The sequence below is a fragment of the Prinia subflava genome, chromosome 13 (genome assembly GCF_021018805.1).
Source record: "Prinia subflava isolate CZ2003 ecotype Zambia chromosome 13, Cam_Psub_1.2, whole genome shotgun sequence".
Classification (NCBI taxonomy): Eukaryota; Metazoa; Chordata; class Aves; order Passeriformes; family Cisticolidae; genus Prinia; species Prinia subflava.
In genome coordinates, this window is record NC_086259.1 from 18393978 (window position 1) to 18409012 (window position 15035).

General features: G+C 46.4%; 1 protein-coding gene across 1 annotated transcript; it reads left to right on the forward strand.

Moving 5' to 3' along the window:
• The first annotated feature begins 4224 nt into the window (after window positions 1-4224).
• On the forward strand, window positions 4225-12573 carry LOC134557707 (uncharacterized). Its single transcript, XM_063410904.1, has 11 exons — window positions 4225-4695; window positions 5260-5394; window positions 6195-6319; window positions 6582-6650; window positions 6834-6947; window positions 7645-7760; window positions 8066-8121; window positions 9438-9490; window positions 10195-10322; window positions 10874-11030; window positions 12090-12573. The coding sequence occupies exons 1-11, from the start codon at window positions 4240-4242 to the stop codon at window positions 12175-12177; spliced, it is 1497 nt and encodes a 498-aa protein (XP_063266974.1). The 5' UTR covers window positions 4225-4239; the 3' UTR covers window positions 12178-12573.
• The last annotated feature ends 2462 nt before the right edge of the window (window positions 12574-15035 follow it).

Below are 15035 nucleotides of genomic sequence, written 5' to 3' on the forward strand. Positions count from 1 at the left end.
AGGGGCGGGAGCGCGGCCGTGAGGGCAGGGGCGGGAGCCGGAGCGCGGCCGGGCACAGCCGCAGTGTCCGGAATGGAGCCGGAGGCACAGCGGGCATCAGCCCGTACCAACCCCTGCCACGGGCTGACACTGACAGAGCTGGCACTGTCCCAGGGCGCGCCAAGCCCCGTCCGACTCGGCTTGGGATACTTGGAGGGATGAGGCAGCCGTAGCTTCGCTGGACAACCTGGTGCCCGCTGTGCCGCTCTCACAGGGGAGAATTTCCTCCTAACATCTTATCCAGAGCTGCTGTGACAGTTTGAGGCCATTCCCTCTGGTCCTGCAACCACCTACTCTTTAAATGATCCCATTCCGTCCTCCCTGTGGGCTCCCTCCAGGCACTGGAAGGCCGCAGTTGGGTCACCCTGAAGTTTCTCTTTTCCGGGCTGAACAATCTCAGCTCTCTCTGCCTTTCCTCCCAGCAGAGCTGCTCCATCCTCTGCTCATCCTGGAGCCTCCTCTGGGCTCTCTCCAGCAGCTCCAGGGCCCTCCTGTGCTGGTCCCCAGGGCTGGAGGCAGTTCTGCAGGTGGGGACATCACCCTGCACACGGAGGCACTGGGTGTGACCTCAGTTTCTCCATGAAGAATTTTTGCTTTATGTCTACACACATTTCTGTGGTCATATTTCATTACAGTCCCTCATTAACTTGTACTTCTTCCCTGGCTGGAGGGGGCTTGGAGCAGCCTGGGATAGTGGACGGTGTCCTTGCCCATGGCAGGGGTGGGACTGGATGAGTTTTAAGATCCCTTCCCACCCAAACCTTCTATGATTTCACTTCTGAGAGTCTCAGGAATGTGGGAATTGACAGTGGTCAAATAAGAGGTTTTCAGGCTTTGGGCATTAGCTTGAGCCTGTGGGAAATCCAAGTACATAACTCTCCCACTCTGGGCTGGGAAATCATAAGGAGAAACCCAAAGAATCCTTGTAGATATTCTCTTCCTGACACCTGGAGTTTTTCCAACTTGTTTTCTGGCAAAGATGTTTACAAAAGGTGTAGGCTCTCAATGACCAACCATATTCATCGTACCGAAGTGCTGTATAAAAGGATTTGTCTTTAAATAAATTTTTGCTGTAAGCCCTCCAAAGAAGATCAGAGTTTTGTATCACTATTCCTGCCGTCCCAAATCATAACAATACAGGAATGAGATTCACCTAATTCAGCAGCACGTTCAGCAGTTGTTCACTGTGCTGAAACATCAGTAGTTAAATTGCTTGATACGGAAATATTATTACATGACACTCATTCAGGATTTCCCACTGTGTATTAGGAAAAATACAGAGCCAGTGCCTCAAAAAGCAGAGGCAAGACAGCAAACCTTACAGTGTGTCAGCTGAGGATACTTTTTAAACCAATTTAAAAAAGCTGAAGGATGACAAACAGAAACGATGACAACCCGGGCACGCTTCTGCATCCTTTTTTTCCTGTAGCATGACCACCATCTAGTGGGACACGGGCAGCCAGTGCACAAGGGTTGTGTGTGCCTGTAAGTGAAATAAAATACAGCTGCTCACATGCCTGTGTGTCTTCTCTGCCGTGCTGAAATATCGGGGACTTCTGAAAAGCTTGATTATGCATATTTTCTTCTATTTCCCAACAGCTGGTTGTGCATATGAAAAGAAATTAGTCGATGCCAATGTGTCTGCTATTCAAATATAATTATGTAAATATTTATAGACACAAAATCAGAAGAGCTTCTCCCTCGGTGTTTTCCTTAGTGGAACTGATATGTTATTTATGCAGGAATAAAAATGAAAGCAAAATAAAATTCTGTTATTTTATATTAAATTATAGAGAGTTTAACCCTTGAAAAAACTACCATTCTTGTGCTTCTATCTCAGAATGGCTGAGATACCAGAATTACCCAGGAGTCACAAAAATGTTAGGTACTGTGACATCTCTTTTTAGCAATACTGCAGATGCTTCAGACCTTATGCAGCAGCTTAAATTTATGCTAACCAGAAATTCTTAAATCCAGCTTGCTTTTCTTTTTGTTTTTACACCTTGCATCAGCCGCAGGTTCCTGATTTCCTCCTGATCTGAAAAACAAACTGGTTGAGTCTTTTGCTCCCCACATTTTTGCTGAGCAGCTCTTAGACCTTTTTTAATGCCCGGGGATTTGGTGTTGTCACGCTAACAACATCCCCAGACATGTCAGGACTTCGGTTCTTCTGCGAGTCCTGGTGGTTTGGAACCCGCTCCCACCACAAATAACATTGCCAAGATAAATTGTTTGCCAGAGATAACTTTGAGTCCTCAAACAAATTACCTAAGAAATGTGGAAACAGAAGGTGGCACGACACAAATTGTTCCCATGTGTCCTGTCCTCACAGGAAGGAACAGAGCTTATCTCTGTAGGGACATGCACACAATGCCTTCACCGTGGCTTGGGGAGGCTCCAGGGGGCTTTGGAATCCCTCACATATCAGGCATGAAATATTCACCCCCCATTTCTCCTCCCCTCAGAAATGCAAATATTGAAATTCAAGTGGTTTGTGTAAGGACTGCAAGAATTTGGGGAAGCAAAGCTGCTCATGGGTTGCATTGGGGGAAAAAAGAAGATTCTTAGAAGAATCTGTCATTTGTTAGAGCTGCTTCCACCTCAGGCAGAGGAGGATTTAATTATGTGCATGTTTATAAAGTCACAAAGGTTTGTCATTTGTATGGATCTTTCCCCACTGACTATTGCTGGGTGTCAATAATGTGTTCAAATTCCAGCGAAAAAGAAAAGCTGTTTTTCATAATCCATCCCCTTTGCAGCCTTTCTGTGGGCTGAGCCACAGCGGTGCTGCAGGTGCAGGGTGATAACATTGTGACACATCTCTTTCCTTACACTGTTTTCAATCCCTCCACAGCATAATCTGAGGTATGAAAACAACCTTATTATCCCTGGGGCTCTCTGCAAAAACGACTTTATTTACTCTCTGCCTACTCTAGGTGCTTAACTTTAGGATGTGTCCCTTCAATATTGACTGAAGCAATGGGGATTTACAGAAATTAATTTCTGAACCTCATTGTCTGAATCTCTGGTGCCTTCTGCCCTTCTCCTTTTACTTTCACGTGGCCCATGGACAGCAATAAAGCAACACAGGACATCTGTGCCTGCTCTCAGAAAAGGGGAGCTGGGTAAAACTGAGGAACCTTTTTTAAGAAGGTAAAAGGAACATCTCAGGCACTAAAAGCTTTTGTGGGAACAATAGAAACATGATCATCGAGGCCGTGTAAGGGCACATCACGATCAGGACAAACTGGAAAAAGGGCGAAAAGGAGCAGCAGAGCTCAGGAGGTTATTAAAAAAACACCAAGTTACATTCAGAGGAGAAAATCGAAAGAACCATGAGCACTGATCCGTTAAACACAAACCAGAGCAGAAGTGGTTATAAAACCAAACTGAGGCACAATTGAAACAAGGCATAAAAACACACAATAAATGTTTTTGCAAGTAACAGGGAATCCGCTGAGAAGTTTGGAGAGCTAACAGGGAGTCCAAACACCCAGGAGACAAAGAAAGCACAGGTTCTGAGAGGCCCAGCTTTCTCCAAAGTGAGATTAGCTGCACTTCAACCTCTCCTGAGGGGCTGGGTTTGTTTCAGTGTAGGGAAATGGTACTAAATGCTAATTATAAAAAGAATAAAAAGATCTCCTGTACAGCCATCCAAAAGCCTTCAAAAATATGGCTTCTAGAAATGGCTCCTAAGAGATGCTGAAGAGATGCTGAGATACCTGCGGTGGGTGGGGTTTTGTGGTTCCTTTAATGAAATGGGCTGGAGCTGGCACTGGGAGCCAGTGAAGGACCCGCTAATGCCAAGTGCCCAATAAAACAGGATCACAAATCAGAGAATCATAGAATAGTTTGATTTGGAAGGATCCTTTTGCAGTCCGACTCCCCCCTGCCAGGACATCCTCAGCTAGAGCAGGTTGCTCAAAGCTGCGTCCAAATGTTTCCAGGGATGGGGCATCCACCGCCCCTGTGGCAGCCTGTGCCAGTGTTTCACCACCCTCCTTGTGAAACGCTTATTCCATATCTCCAATTTTAATCGGCCTCTCCTTCAGCGATCTGCAGCAAAGAGTTGGGAGGCTGAGGGAAGAGAGCCCAACTCCCGCTTTTTCCTGCACCGCATCACTGCAGGATTTCCTCTCGTGTCCCTCCAGCAGAACTGCCCGAACTTCCCTTGGAGCGCGTAGTCAATAAAACGAGCAAATGCAACTTCCCAGGGCTGGACAAGCCCCTCGCGGAAATGACCGCGCTCCGTCCCGGGACGCGGCGGGGAGCGGCCCCGAGGCGGGGTTTGGGGGCGGCCGGAGCCAGCCCCGCACCGGGACCCGCACGGCACCGGGCTCCGCACCCCGGATCTCTCCGCACCCGCACAGCACCGGGCTCCGCACCCTCCATCGCTCCGCACCCTCCATCGCTCCGCACCCTCCATCGCTCTGCACCCCGCGCTCCGCAGCCGCGATGCCGGCGCTGGTGGCGCTGGTGGCCGCGGCGCTGCTGGCGCTGCTCGGGGCCGGACGAGCGGCCGCCCCCGGCTCCTGGGTGCCGCTGAAGCGCTGGGCCCTGGGCTGCCTCCTGCTCTGCCTCGGCGCCTGCAGGCAGCGGGCGGCCGCAGGCAGCGCCGAGCCGCGCCGGCCGCGCCCGCTCCGCGCCGACCCCCACGTGAGTGACCCGGGACCCCCGGTGCGGAGAGCGCCTTCTCCGGGAGCCGCTTCTGCACACCCCGTTCTCATATCCTGGCGTCCCTGTGTCTCCATCCCTGACACTGCCATCCCCCTGTTCCTCTGGCACTCCATCCCCGGCATTCTCCCAGTCTTGGAACTCCCATCTCCGGCATCCCCGCATTTCCTCAGAACGCCTTTTCCCCTTCGGACTCACACTTCCCTGGACCTGCATCACCTCCATCTCCGCCCCACTGCATCCTCTGCATTCCAGTCCCTTGCATCCCCCCGGCAATCCCTCAGGTGCCCCCGTTCCCTGCATCCTCCTGCCTGGCACCCCACACTGCCCGACCCCATTTTTTTGAGCTTTTCTGTATTTTAGCTGAGGTTTCACTGCTGCTTCCAAAGCTCTCTGGCTGATCTCAGGGTGCCTGCTATGAAATACAAAAACCGAAACTGAAATTTGATCCCTGAGCAGAAGCTTATGGAAAACAAAGCGTTGCCGACCTTCTCCCCTCCCTTTCCTGCCTGCAGCTGGAGCTGAAATCCATTTCCCTTTCCCCAGGCATTGGATTCCCTGTACTTCACCGGCTTTGCAGAGACCAACAGGAGCTTTGTGATCGCTCGCCTGGCCAGGCGTCCCGCCGGCCTCTGTGAGATGTGGCTCTTCCTGAGGCTGGACGGGATAGGCGAGTTTGAAGTAAGTGCTGGATGTGGGGCGATGTTCAGGAGCAGTGCTCAGCTCCTTTCTTCAACCTGTGATAGGATCCCAAGGCCGAATTTATGTTCTCTGCATCCTCACACCAGTGAGACACCAGTGTGTAAAGGCAGGGGTAGAACTGGTCAGAGTGCTGGGTATATCCCTTTTTCTGTAGGGTCTGATACTCATTCCCCTTTCCCATAATCTGCACAGAATAGAATATTTAGAAATATTTAGAAACAGAATTCTTTCTAAAAAATGGCTTATTAAATCCCCCAGGAAGAATTTGAGCATCCGGTCTTTCCAATCAAGTGCAGCACATGGTTAATGAGTTCCATTTTCTGCTTGTGGTTGGGTTTCCCCCTTTTTTTTTTTTAATTTTTAAGGCTATAAAAACCATTTGGAATTGCCTCTCTAAAGAGCAGGGAAAGCTTTTAGGGAGTTTTATGCACATCTGCTTCATTCTTGCTGAAAAGAAAGCTTAATCAGATATTATTAATCAGATTTTTGCCTGCGGATTTTCTTTCTTTGTTAAGAGCTGGCTACATAGCAAAGAAGGAGAGAAGACCTGACATAAATCCCTTTGCACTCAACTCTCTTTATGTTCACAAATCTGTTTCACTAAGTAGCCATGACCAGAAAAAGCAGGAGAAATCCTATTTGGAGAATATAGAAAAAAAAGAGAGGGTTGGTGTGGGTTATTTTAGGTTTTTAGTAATATTTAGTATAACAACACTGCTTTGTGGCATCCTCACAACTGAATTAAGCAAATGTTTCCCTGAAATATTTCCTCTTTTCAGCACCCACAGCATCCAAACATGATGGTGAGGGATGAATCCAAAGAGGTCTGGAGTGGAGGAGGACTCACTATGGAATACCTGGAGCCCCAAATGTGCTGGAAGATAAATTTTGATGGATTACTCAGGTATTGCAGCACTCCCTGATTTCATTTATCTACATGTAAAACCAAGGCTTTTTCAGCACTATCTGGAAATAGATTTAATTCACCTTAAATTTAACCAGCTTGAACCAAAAGCTGTTTGGTAACTAAGACATTTAAGGAATGAAAATATATCTGATGATGTATAATATTATAAATTCCTCTATTCCACCCAATTCCAAATATGTTAGAAACATTTTGTTGTTTGTTTAGGAGTAATGTAAAAATATATTGTTTTGCCTTGCAGGAAAGGAGCCTACAGACAGCAGTGGAGTGAAGAGGAAGGAGAGCTTGTACCAGTTAAATTCTCTTTGCAGTAAGATTTTCATCTTTGCTTTGGGATGCACAGTAAACTCATGGCTCATTTAAAATGACGAAAATCAGAATTTTCCAATAAAATACAAAGGTTGATTCTGTCAAAGTAGCAAATGCACAACTTGGCCTGGTATGAGCTGAATGGTAATAATGTCTTTTTTTTTTCTCCTCTCTCTTTTTCTAGGTGGGAGAACTCCACAGACGTTTTTAACTTTAATGTTGACAGTAACCCCAGCACATTTGCTCGTGCTTTAGCCCGGGAGCCGTGGACCATCGAGCTCTTCCAGAAGGTCAAAAAGTGAGGGGCAAGATTAATGACTTCTGGGGTTTATAACAATGTTTTCTACAGTTCTCTTCAAAGTCTGCTGTGTGTTATAATGGATTTGAGAAGGTAGGTTTAATTTGAAGTGCTCTGTTAAAGGACACGGTGGATCCTGCACACAGGTGGGATCTTCCTGATACCTGAGTGACACCTTCAGCACCAGGAATATTCCTTATTCTTTCTTTTTTCATTGATTTCGGCAGCTTCCAATGCCAATGGTCCAGATATAATAAAGAAAATTAATATAATCTGTGAGAAAGGAGCTGAAGTGGGTGTTTTAAACACTCTACAAGTTCTGGAGAGCTAAAAACATGAGACTCAATGGTGTGTTGTCTGAATAGAAGCAGAAATTATGTATATCAACAATGTGTGGGTTTTGGTGATACCTGCTGAGTTCTAAGCAGCAGCTGTTTGGCAGCCCAGCATTTCTTCAAACCAAGGGTGATTTTATATCATATCAGGGTGAGAATTTGCTGTTGTTTCATTCTCAGATGTCTCATTATGTAACAAACTAGGAAATGTAGAAGTGATGTGTAAAATCTGGGATAGCCATGGTCCAGACGCTCTGAAATCTCCTTCATTTTGGGAGATAAGTCCATCAGCTTGGCATTGAGGCTTCTTGAGGAGAACTGGAGATCCTGCCTGTGCTGACCCACTCCTTTCTTTCTTCCAGACAGAGGGAGCAGCATTTCCGACACGAGCAGTGGGGCCAGTCTGCTGGAGAAATTGAAATAGGAAATGATGGGAAAGCTGAACTTTCCCTCAAAGGCATTCGGAGCCACTCCTATGGTAACAGCACTGGAGAGAATTCTCTCCCTGAGGAATACCTGCCCTGTGCCTGGCACTGGCAGGGCAATGAGGTTAAGGATTTTCTGTTGAAATAACCAGTTCCATGCCTGGGCATGAAATTAAGATATTCCAGAGGAAATACCATCACTGTTTTGGGGATGATCATTGCTTACCACGTTAGCAGTTACTGGATATTTCCTTATCCACAAAAGTTATTGAGAAGTCAGGTACTGTTAATCCATATTACCCAGGAATGCTGAACTTCAGGTTGGGAGATTTTGGGAGATTTTGTTCTTTTTTTGCAGGTGTCCGGAATTGGGCTGAGATTTCCCGTTATGTCATGATTTTGGCACGCTTTGAAGTAGGTATTAACATGGCAAGGTGCTATTTAACCAGGGAGTTTTTCTGAACTTTTCAGGCATATTTAGTTATCCAGAAATAAAGATTTGGGAACATCCATGGTGTACAATCACAAGTGCTCACCTCAGCCCAGGTCAGTGCTGAGAGCAGCTCTCAAAAACAGAGCTGTGTGTGTAAAAACTGAGATTTTGCTACACTGATTGAAGCAAAACTCGTTTGATAACTTGAAACAGTTTGTTTCGGCCTTTTCAGGAAAAATTAGGCAGGCAGCTTTAACAGGAGAGATTCTCAGCTGCTGCAAGCATCCAGCACTCCGTGGAGCTGCTGCAGTGCCGATTCCCATTAATGGGAAGCCTGGGGTGTTTGAAGCATCCTAAGCCTTCATGACAGCAGTCAGCAAATATTTCTGCCTGTGCTGAGCCGTAATTCTCTGCTCTGCTGAGTGGGGGAGAGGCGGTGCTGTGGCTGCTGTGAGCACACAGCCCAGGGACGTGCTGGGGGCTGCCCCTGCCAGCTGCCAGCCAAGCCCAGCAGATGCTCCTGAAAAGGAATTTCCTTTGCCAAGCCAGGCATGAATCAAAGCTCTCTATTATAGGCAGCGTTACAGGGGTTTAGGCTGAATTCAGAATAAAAGTTCTTTTCCCTGCTTGGACAAGCCCACTTCTATGCAAATCCTGATTTATCGTGTGCCTGTGTGCCTTTTACTGAGCTTTGTGTATAACCAACCTCTCCCTGTTCTTCAGTTGTTCAAGACTCAAAGTGACTGTGGCTGTTGGCTCCTAATTAAAAGCCAGCTGGCTTCATTAAGAAGTTTATTGCAGATTGAAGTTTGGAGTCCTCTTACCCTGAGTGTCTGTACATTTATAGCATCAGAGGAGGCTTAAATTTGCCTCAGAGCAGCCCAAGCGGAGCATGAAGAGTCCAGACATAAGGATGGAAGAGAAATTAGTAAAAACCAGGCGATTCCAGTTTCTTTTTAACATTTTCCCTATCTGCTGCTCCCAGACATAGATTAATACAGGTTAGAAGAGAAGTCTGGGCAAAGTGCAGCAGTTTTGTTCTTCTTTGCAGGTTTAGTTTCCCTCCTATATCCTCTTGCTTTGGACTTTCTGTTGTTCCCATTGTCCTTGATTTTTCCTGAATGTGTTTGGTTTATATTCCTTTCATGGATAATGTAGTGAGATGATTTTAAAGTACAAAACCATAGCACATTGCATAAACTGAGTTCCAGCCAGTGTCTTCTTGGCCCAGCCAGGGAAGGACCCTCAGAAATGAATCTGTACAACTGTGGCTGCTTTTTCTTTCTCTCTCTTGCAGGACGGGACTGCAGCACATTTAACAGTTATCAACATGCCAGCTACCACAACTCAGTAAGTGACCAAAGGACTCTGTGTTGCTAAAAACGCTCATCTTAGAGGTGGCAAAAGCTGCTCTGCAGGACACCTGTGTGCAGATTCTTGCTTTGAACCTGTACAGCCTGATTTCCATCCACGCCCTCATGCTCCCTCCTCCCAGTGTTTCATTTGTAGTTAGGCACAAGGACAGCTTTTACCTTCCCTTGCTTCCTTTCCTTTCAGTTGCTGAGGGCTGGCAGAGCTGTCTGGATGATTTAGAGGTACAAATTGGGCACTTCCAGCTGTTAGAAAAGGCGTGTCTGACTGTAGTCTGCATTCCACAGGAGCCCTGCCTTGCTGACTGGTGTTCTCTGCATCCAGAGGATTAAAGTCCGATGTCCATGGCCCCAAGACTGCTCCAAGCCCTGTCCAACCTGGCCTGGGGCACTTCCAGAGATGGGGCAGCCACAGCTCCTCCTCCTCCCTGTGCCAGGGCTCCACCATCCTCACAGGGAGGAATTTCTTCCCAATATCCCATCTAACCCTGCCCTGGGACAGTGGGGACCATTTCCCCTTATCCTTAAGCTCCAGGCCCTTTTCCAGAGTCCCTCTCCAGCTTTTTTAGAAGTCCCCAGAGCCTTCTCTTCTCCAGGCAGAACAGCCCAGTTCTCTCTGCCATTGTTCTGGTGCATTTGAGTTTTGGTTGAACTCTAAACCTGCCCCATTCCTCTCCCCTTCAGCCTCACTGTAGGTTATGTGTTTTTTCCTGACGGGAGGAAGGCTGGCATTGAGTGGTCCAACGCCTCCCTGGCTGAGCTGGCTGAGGATGGGGTTATCCAGGATGAGTACGGAGTCGCTTTTACTGCTGGTAAGCTCAACACAGCCCAGCTACATCCACCTCCTTTTCTTGGCATGCACTTCCTCTAGTGGAGGAAAGAGTCCTCACTGAGATTCCACGTGATCCCGGGGAATTTTACATTTTACACCCTGAGAAATCTACTTAGAGCATAAAATCATGGCTTGGGTTGGAAAGGTTCAACCCCCAGTGGTTCCAACCCTACTGCCATGGGCACTTCCCTGCTTAAATTGAATTATAAGTGTGGAGTGTCCTGGGTGAAATGTGTCCACTGCAGGATCAGGGCCACAGGTTCCAGAGGGAGAGTTACAGATTCTGTTTGTGGTCACTGTTGCTTGTGCTAATCCACATAAAACAGTGATTTCCACTTTTTTGGGGGTGTCAAAACATCTGTTGAGAGGTGGATTCAGTTGGAAATATGGTGGATTTACAAAGCAGACAGTACTGTCACTCTTCAGAAAAGCATAAAACCTCTCATACACAAAAATAATAGATATTGGGACTTTTTTGAGATAAAATACTACTGAAAGTTGTTGACATTGCTCCTTTTTTCTCTTTTCAAGGTGGCAAGAGCTTTGCTGTTTCTGCAGCTCTGGATAAGCAGCCCTGTCCTGTGGTGTACAATGGCCTGACAGGGAGGGGAGTATTCCATGAGTGCATTGCAGATTTCCAGCTCAATGGGTCCACACCAGGCTGGGGCCTGGTGGAATTTTATTACAGGTAAAACAATGACAGGCAGGAAGAGGTAAAAAAACCTCCCATCTTTGTATATTGACTTGTATGGTTACAACTCCACAGATATTTGAAGCATAAATGCACTGATTTTTTTTACCTGATGTAAAAAAATGTTGCTCATTTAGTGCTTAGTGTGTTTATGAAGTTGACAAGAACTCTAAATATTATTTGAAAAGGAGTAATTGCACAAGCACTTCATGGGTGCAGCAGTGTTTGTCATATAGGTTTATGTGGGGTTTGTATAGCTCTCCATATAGGTTTGTGAGTTGTAGGATGGTCCTTTCTGGACACTCTCTTATTTAGAAAATCTAAATTATAGAAATAAAGAGTCCTCACCCAAACAGAGGCAGTTTACAGGGTGAAACTTGCTCTCTCAAGGGTTTTTGTGGACAGGATTTATTTGAGCCGATAAATGTTCAGAAAATCCCCACAGGAGTGGCTCTGTTAGGGGCAAAATTATATCCAAAGAGAATGTGCTTCCCTTCCCAGTGAAGTGCTGTTCCTCCTGCCACATGATTGTCACTCTTTCCCTGGAGCCTTTTCCATATGCAGTCATTGCACTCATGAAAGAAAGAGGCAAAAATTGTTGTTGACATTTTGTTTGCTTTTTAAAATAAACACTAATCCTTGGCTGTTGGAGGAAATGCCATAAATGACTTTCAGGAGATGGAGAGCTCGGCTCCTTCCAAAAAACAGATGTATTTAAAGCACATGAAACAGGCCAAAAGTGCAAAATACCTGCTGGTTGAACCTGAACCTGCAGCTGCTGCTCCCTCCCCTCTCGGGCTGTCCAGACCTGCCTGGTGGAGGAGATGACCCAGCAGGGAAAGCCTGGGATGAAAGAAACCCGAACAGGGCTCGTTCCGCGAGTCCGGGCGGTCCCGGCCAGCCCTGGAGGCTGAATTTGGCACTGCTGACACAATTCCCCTCAGCTCCACCTCCTATCTGCTCCCAAATCATCCCCGTGGGAGGAATGGAAGGGTGGGGGTGCTGTCCTTCCTCCTTGCCACAGACACCAGCTCAGCACCGCCGCTCTTCCCGCAGGGACGAGGCCGCCCGGCCGGTTCCAAATCTGCAGCTGAGTTCCCAAACTGGAGGAGCTGACCCTGCCACCGATGGCTCTGCCCCGTGATCATCTGCAAGCTCATCCCAGCAATCACAGCAAGCAGCAGCTTTCCAAAAGAATATCATTCCCTGCAAAAAACGGCGCTGGTTGGAGTGTAGAGCTCGTCACAGGATGCTGGGGAGGTCAAGGGTATTAAAGGATTTGGGGAGAAATGAGATATATTTTTATTTTTATTAGTGCAGCTTTCAGTGGTTGCTAACCAGGGTGGTCTGGAGCAATTGGAAGGAAGGAGTGCACTGGGAGGGATCACTCCATGCTCTGTCCTTTGGTGTTTTTCCTAAACTTCCAGCTGCTCCCCACTGTGATGACCAGGACCTCAGGCTACGCGGATCACTGACCCGATTTAGCAGCTCCTCTCTTCTCTCGGATTTGTTTTTGAAATAAAAACTGTGTATTTCTGAACTCCCTGGTTTTTATGGTCATTAAAACATGGGAAAAACTTGTACAGGAAACTGCACTGATTTGATAGTTTTGTCCTTGGCTGTTGAAAACGTGAAGGAGCAGGAGGAAGCACATCTAAATGAGGTGTCCTCTAGGAACAGCATTAATGGCCAATGAAATAAGTGGAACAAACACGATTTTCCCTTGTCTGAAGGAAAGCCAGGGTCTGATAATCCAGTTCAGAAAGGGATCTGAATTCCTCCCCACTCCCTTGTAGGTGCTTTATTAATCACAGCATCCACAATGGTCACTGGCCTGAGGTAGCCTGCAGGGTATTCCCTACCCAGATGGATCTTGCCATTAATTACTGAAAATTAAACATACCTAAAATATGTAAAAAAAATTTATATAGTTAAATGGAAAGTGTAGAGAGCAAAAATTAAGGAAAGACACCTTATAATTAGAATAGTACCACCATATTCTTTCAGAAAATACTGAAATCTGGGTGCACATCTCTGTGTTTTTATAATCCCTGCTTAGGCTGACAGTGGAGGAGACTTTAATAGAATTTAAAGAGGAATTTTTCCTTTCTGAGGCAGTTCTTACACTTATTGCTACAACAACTTTTTATGCAGAACGGGTGCATGAATATAAAATGATTCCACCTGCATTTATGACATGCATGTCCCAATTTGGGATGTGTCACTGAACAAGGCTGGCGTACTGTAACAGGCTGATTTTATCAGCACCTCCTGCAGCTCTGAGATTCCCATTATTCCAATTCCCTAATTCCCTAATTAATTCCCTGATTCCCTAATTCCCAACCTCATCCCTGTTCCGCACTTGTGCCCTTGAGCTGCCAGGTGCAGGTGCTGTGCCCCTCCTTCCACCCCAAACCACCTCTGGATGAGCCAAGCTGACTTTTGGGTTCATTTCTTTTGGGAGAGGCACTGACTCAGAGCTTTGGATTTTTGCTATTTTTGCTATTTTTTGCTCTATAAACACCTCTCCAGTTACAGTGGTATTAAGAGCCACATTCTTGTGAGCCTTGCACAAACCCAAATTTGTCCTCAATCTGTCTGTGCTCTCGTGGTCTGGAGGTGCTGAAACAGGGAGCTTCTAAATTACTCCAGCCAATGGTGCTTTGACAGGAGGGAAGGCCTTATGCCTCTTTTTACACCTCAGAAATCAGTCAAATAGGTAATTTTAGAAAGGTTAGAAAAATAACGATGTTATACATCACAGTTTGTTCCTATTAAGTGTGGGGCTTGTTTTGCTATGATCTCAGGAACATCTGTTCCTTTTTTTGCTGTGGAGTTCTTGTCGTCTCTTTCCCTTTCACTTATTTCTTCAAGGCTAAAACATTAACATTTAGAAGGTGGAAGACAGGCACCTAATAAAGCAAGGGTCTGGAGGTGTCAGAGCACGTAGCTGATGAGAAAAATTGTTAATTATGACTCTGGAATCATAGTTTGGGAAATCACTGTAAAAAAAAATACCTATCCAGGCCAAAAATTAAAAAAAAAAATCCCATCAAGGAAGGGATTAGTCTGAATATTTCCTAATTCCAGAAACTGGGCTTAGAAGTAGGGATGCTTCCAGATTATTGGAAGTTCATGTTGCTGCAGTGGAGGAGGCAGAGATGGAGCCTTCATCACTCTCCTTTTGTCCTCTGCTTGTTTCTTTTGGTACCAATGGGTGGAGAATTAGAGCACTCCTGAGTTCAGTTGGGAAAAGTTCAAGCAGGGTACAGCAAATGATTAATAAAGTTTGGAGCTGGCAGGTTTATTTGCCAGGTGATGAACTACTGGTAGGCTATTTCAGCTCCAAGGACTGAAAAAAATTGACTGTCGGGGGTTTTCTCCCTGGATTTCAAATTGCTTTATAGCAAGCCCGTGTCCAGGACACATGGAATAACTTATTTAATTTCAAATAAATCTCCCAAGCCCCACGCTTTGACCATGTGAAGTGGTCCTTCACTTGCGGCTCCTTTCTCGGTGGAAAAATCCATCTTGGGAAGTGCTTCTGCAGCCCAAAAGCATCAATTCTGAGCCAAAAAAGCAATAAATGGAGGCGAGCCTTGGCCAGAAGTGAAATGCAGCATGTGATCTGCATTGAGGGGCAGCTGGAGCCTCGGTGGGATGAGCTGCATTCCCAGCATCTGGAAGGAGGGAGCACCTGTAATTTCTGTCACGGCAAAATGCTCCCAAAAAACCCTTGCACGTCCCCCTGGAGCTCCCTGCACACTGAATTTCAGGATTCAGGCCTTGTGAAGAGGTCATTTAAAGGCTGTCAGCCCCAAACTGAGCATTTCCCATCAATCTGCCCCTGGCTACTGATGTCTGGAATGGTAAATATTTTACCGTGCTTATTTATTCTCCTTCCTTCTCGCAATTTTTCATGTCTCCATAGCACAGCCATAAAGGCCATTTTCAGTGACATTGTATTTCACTGGCAGAAAGAAAGGAAGAAAAAAAGGTCTT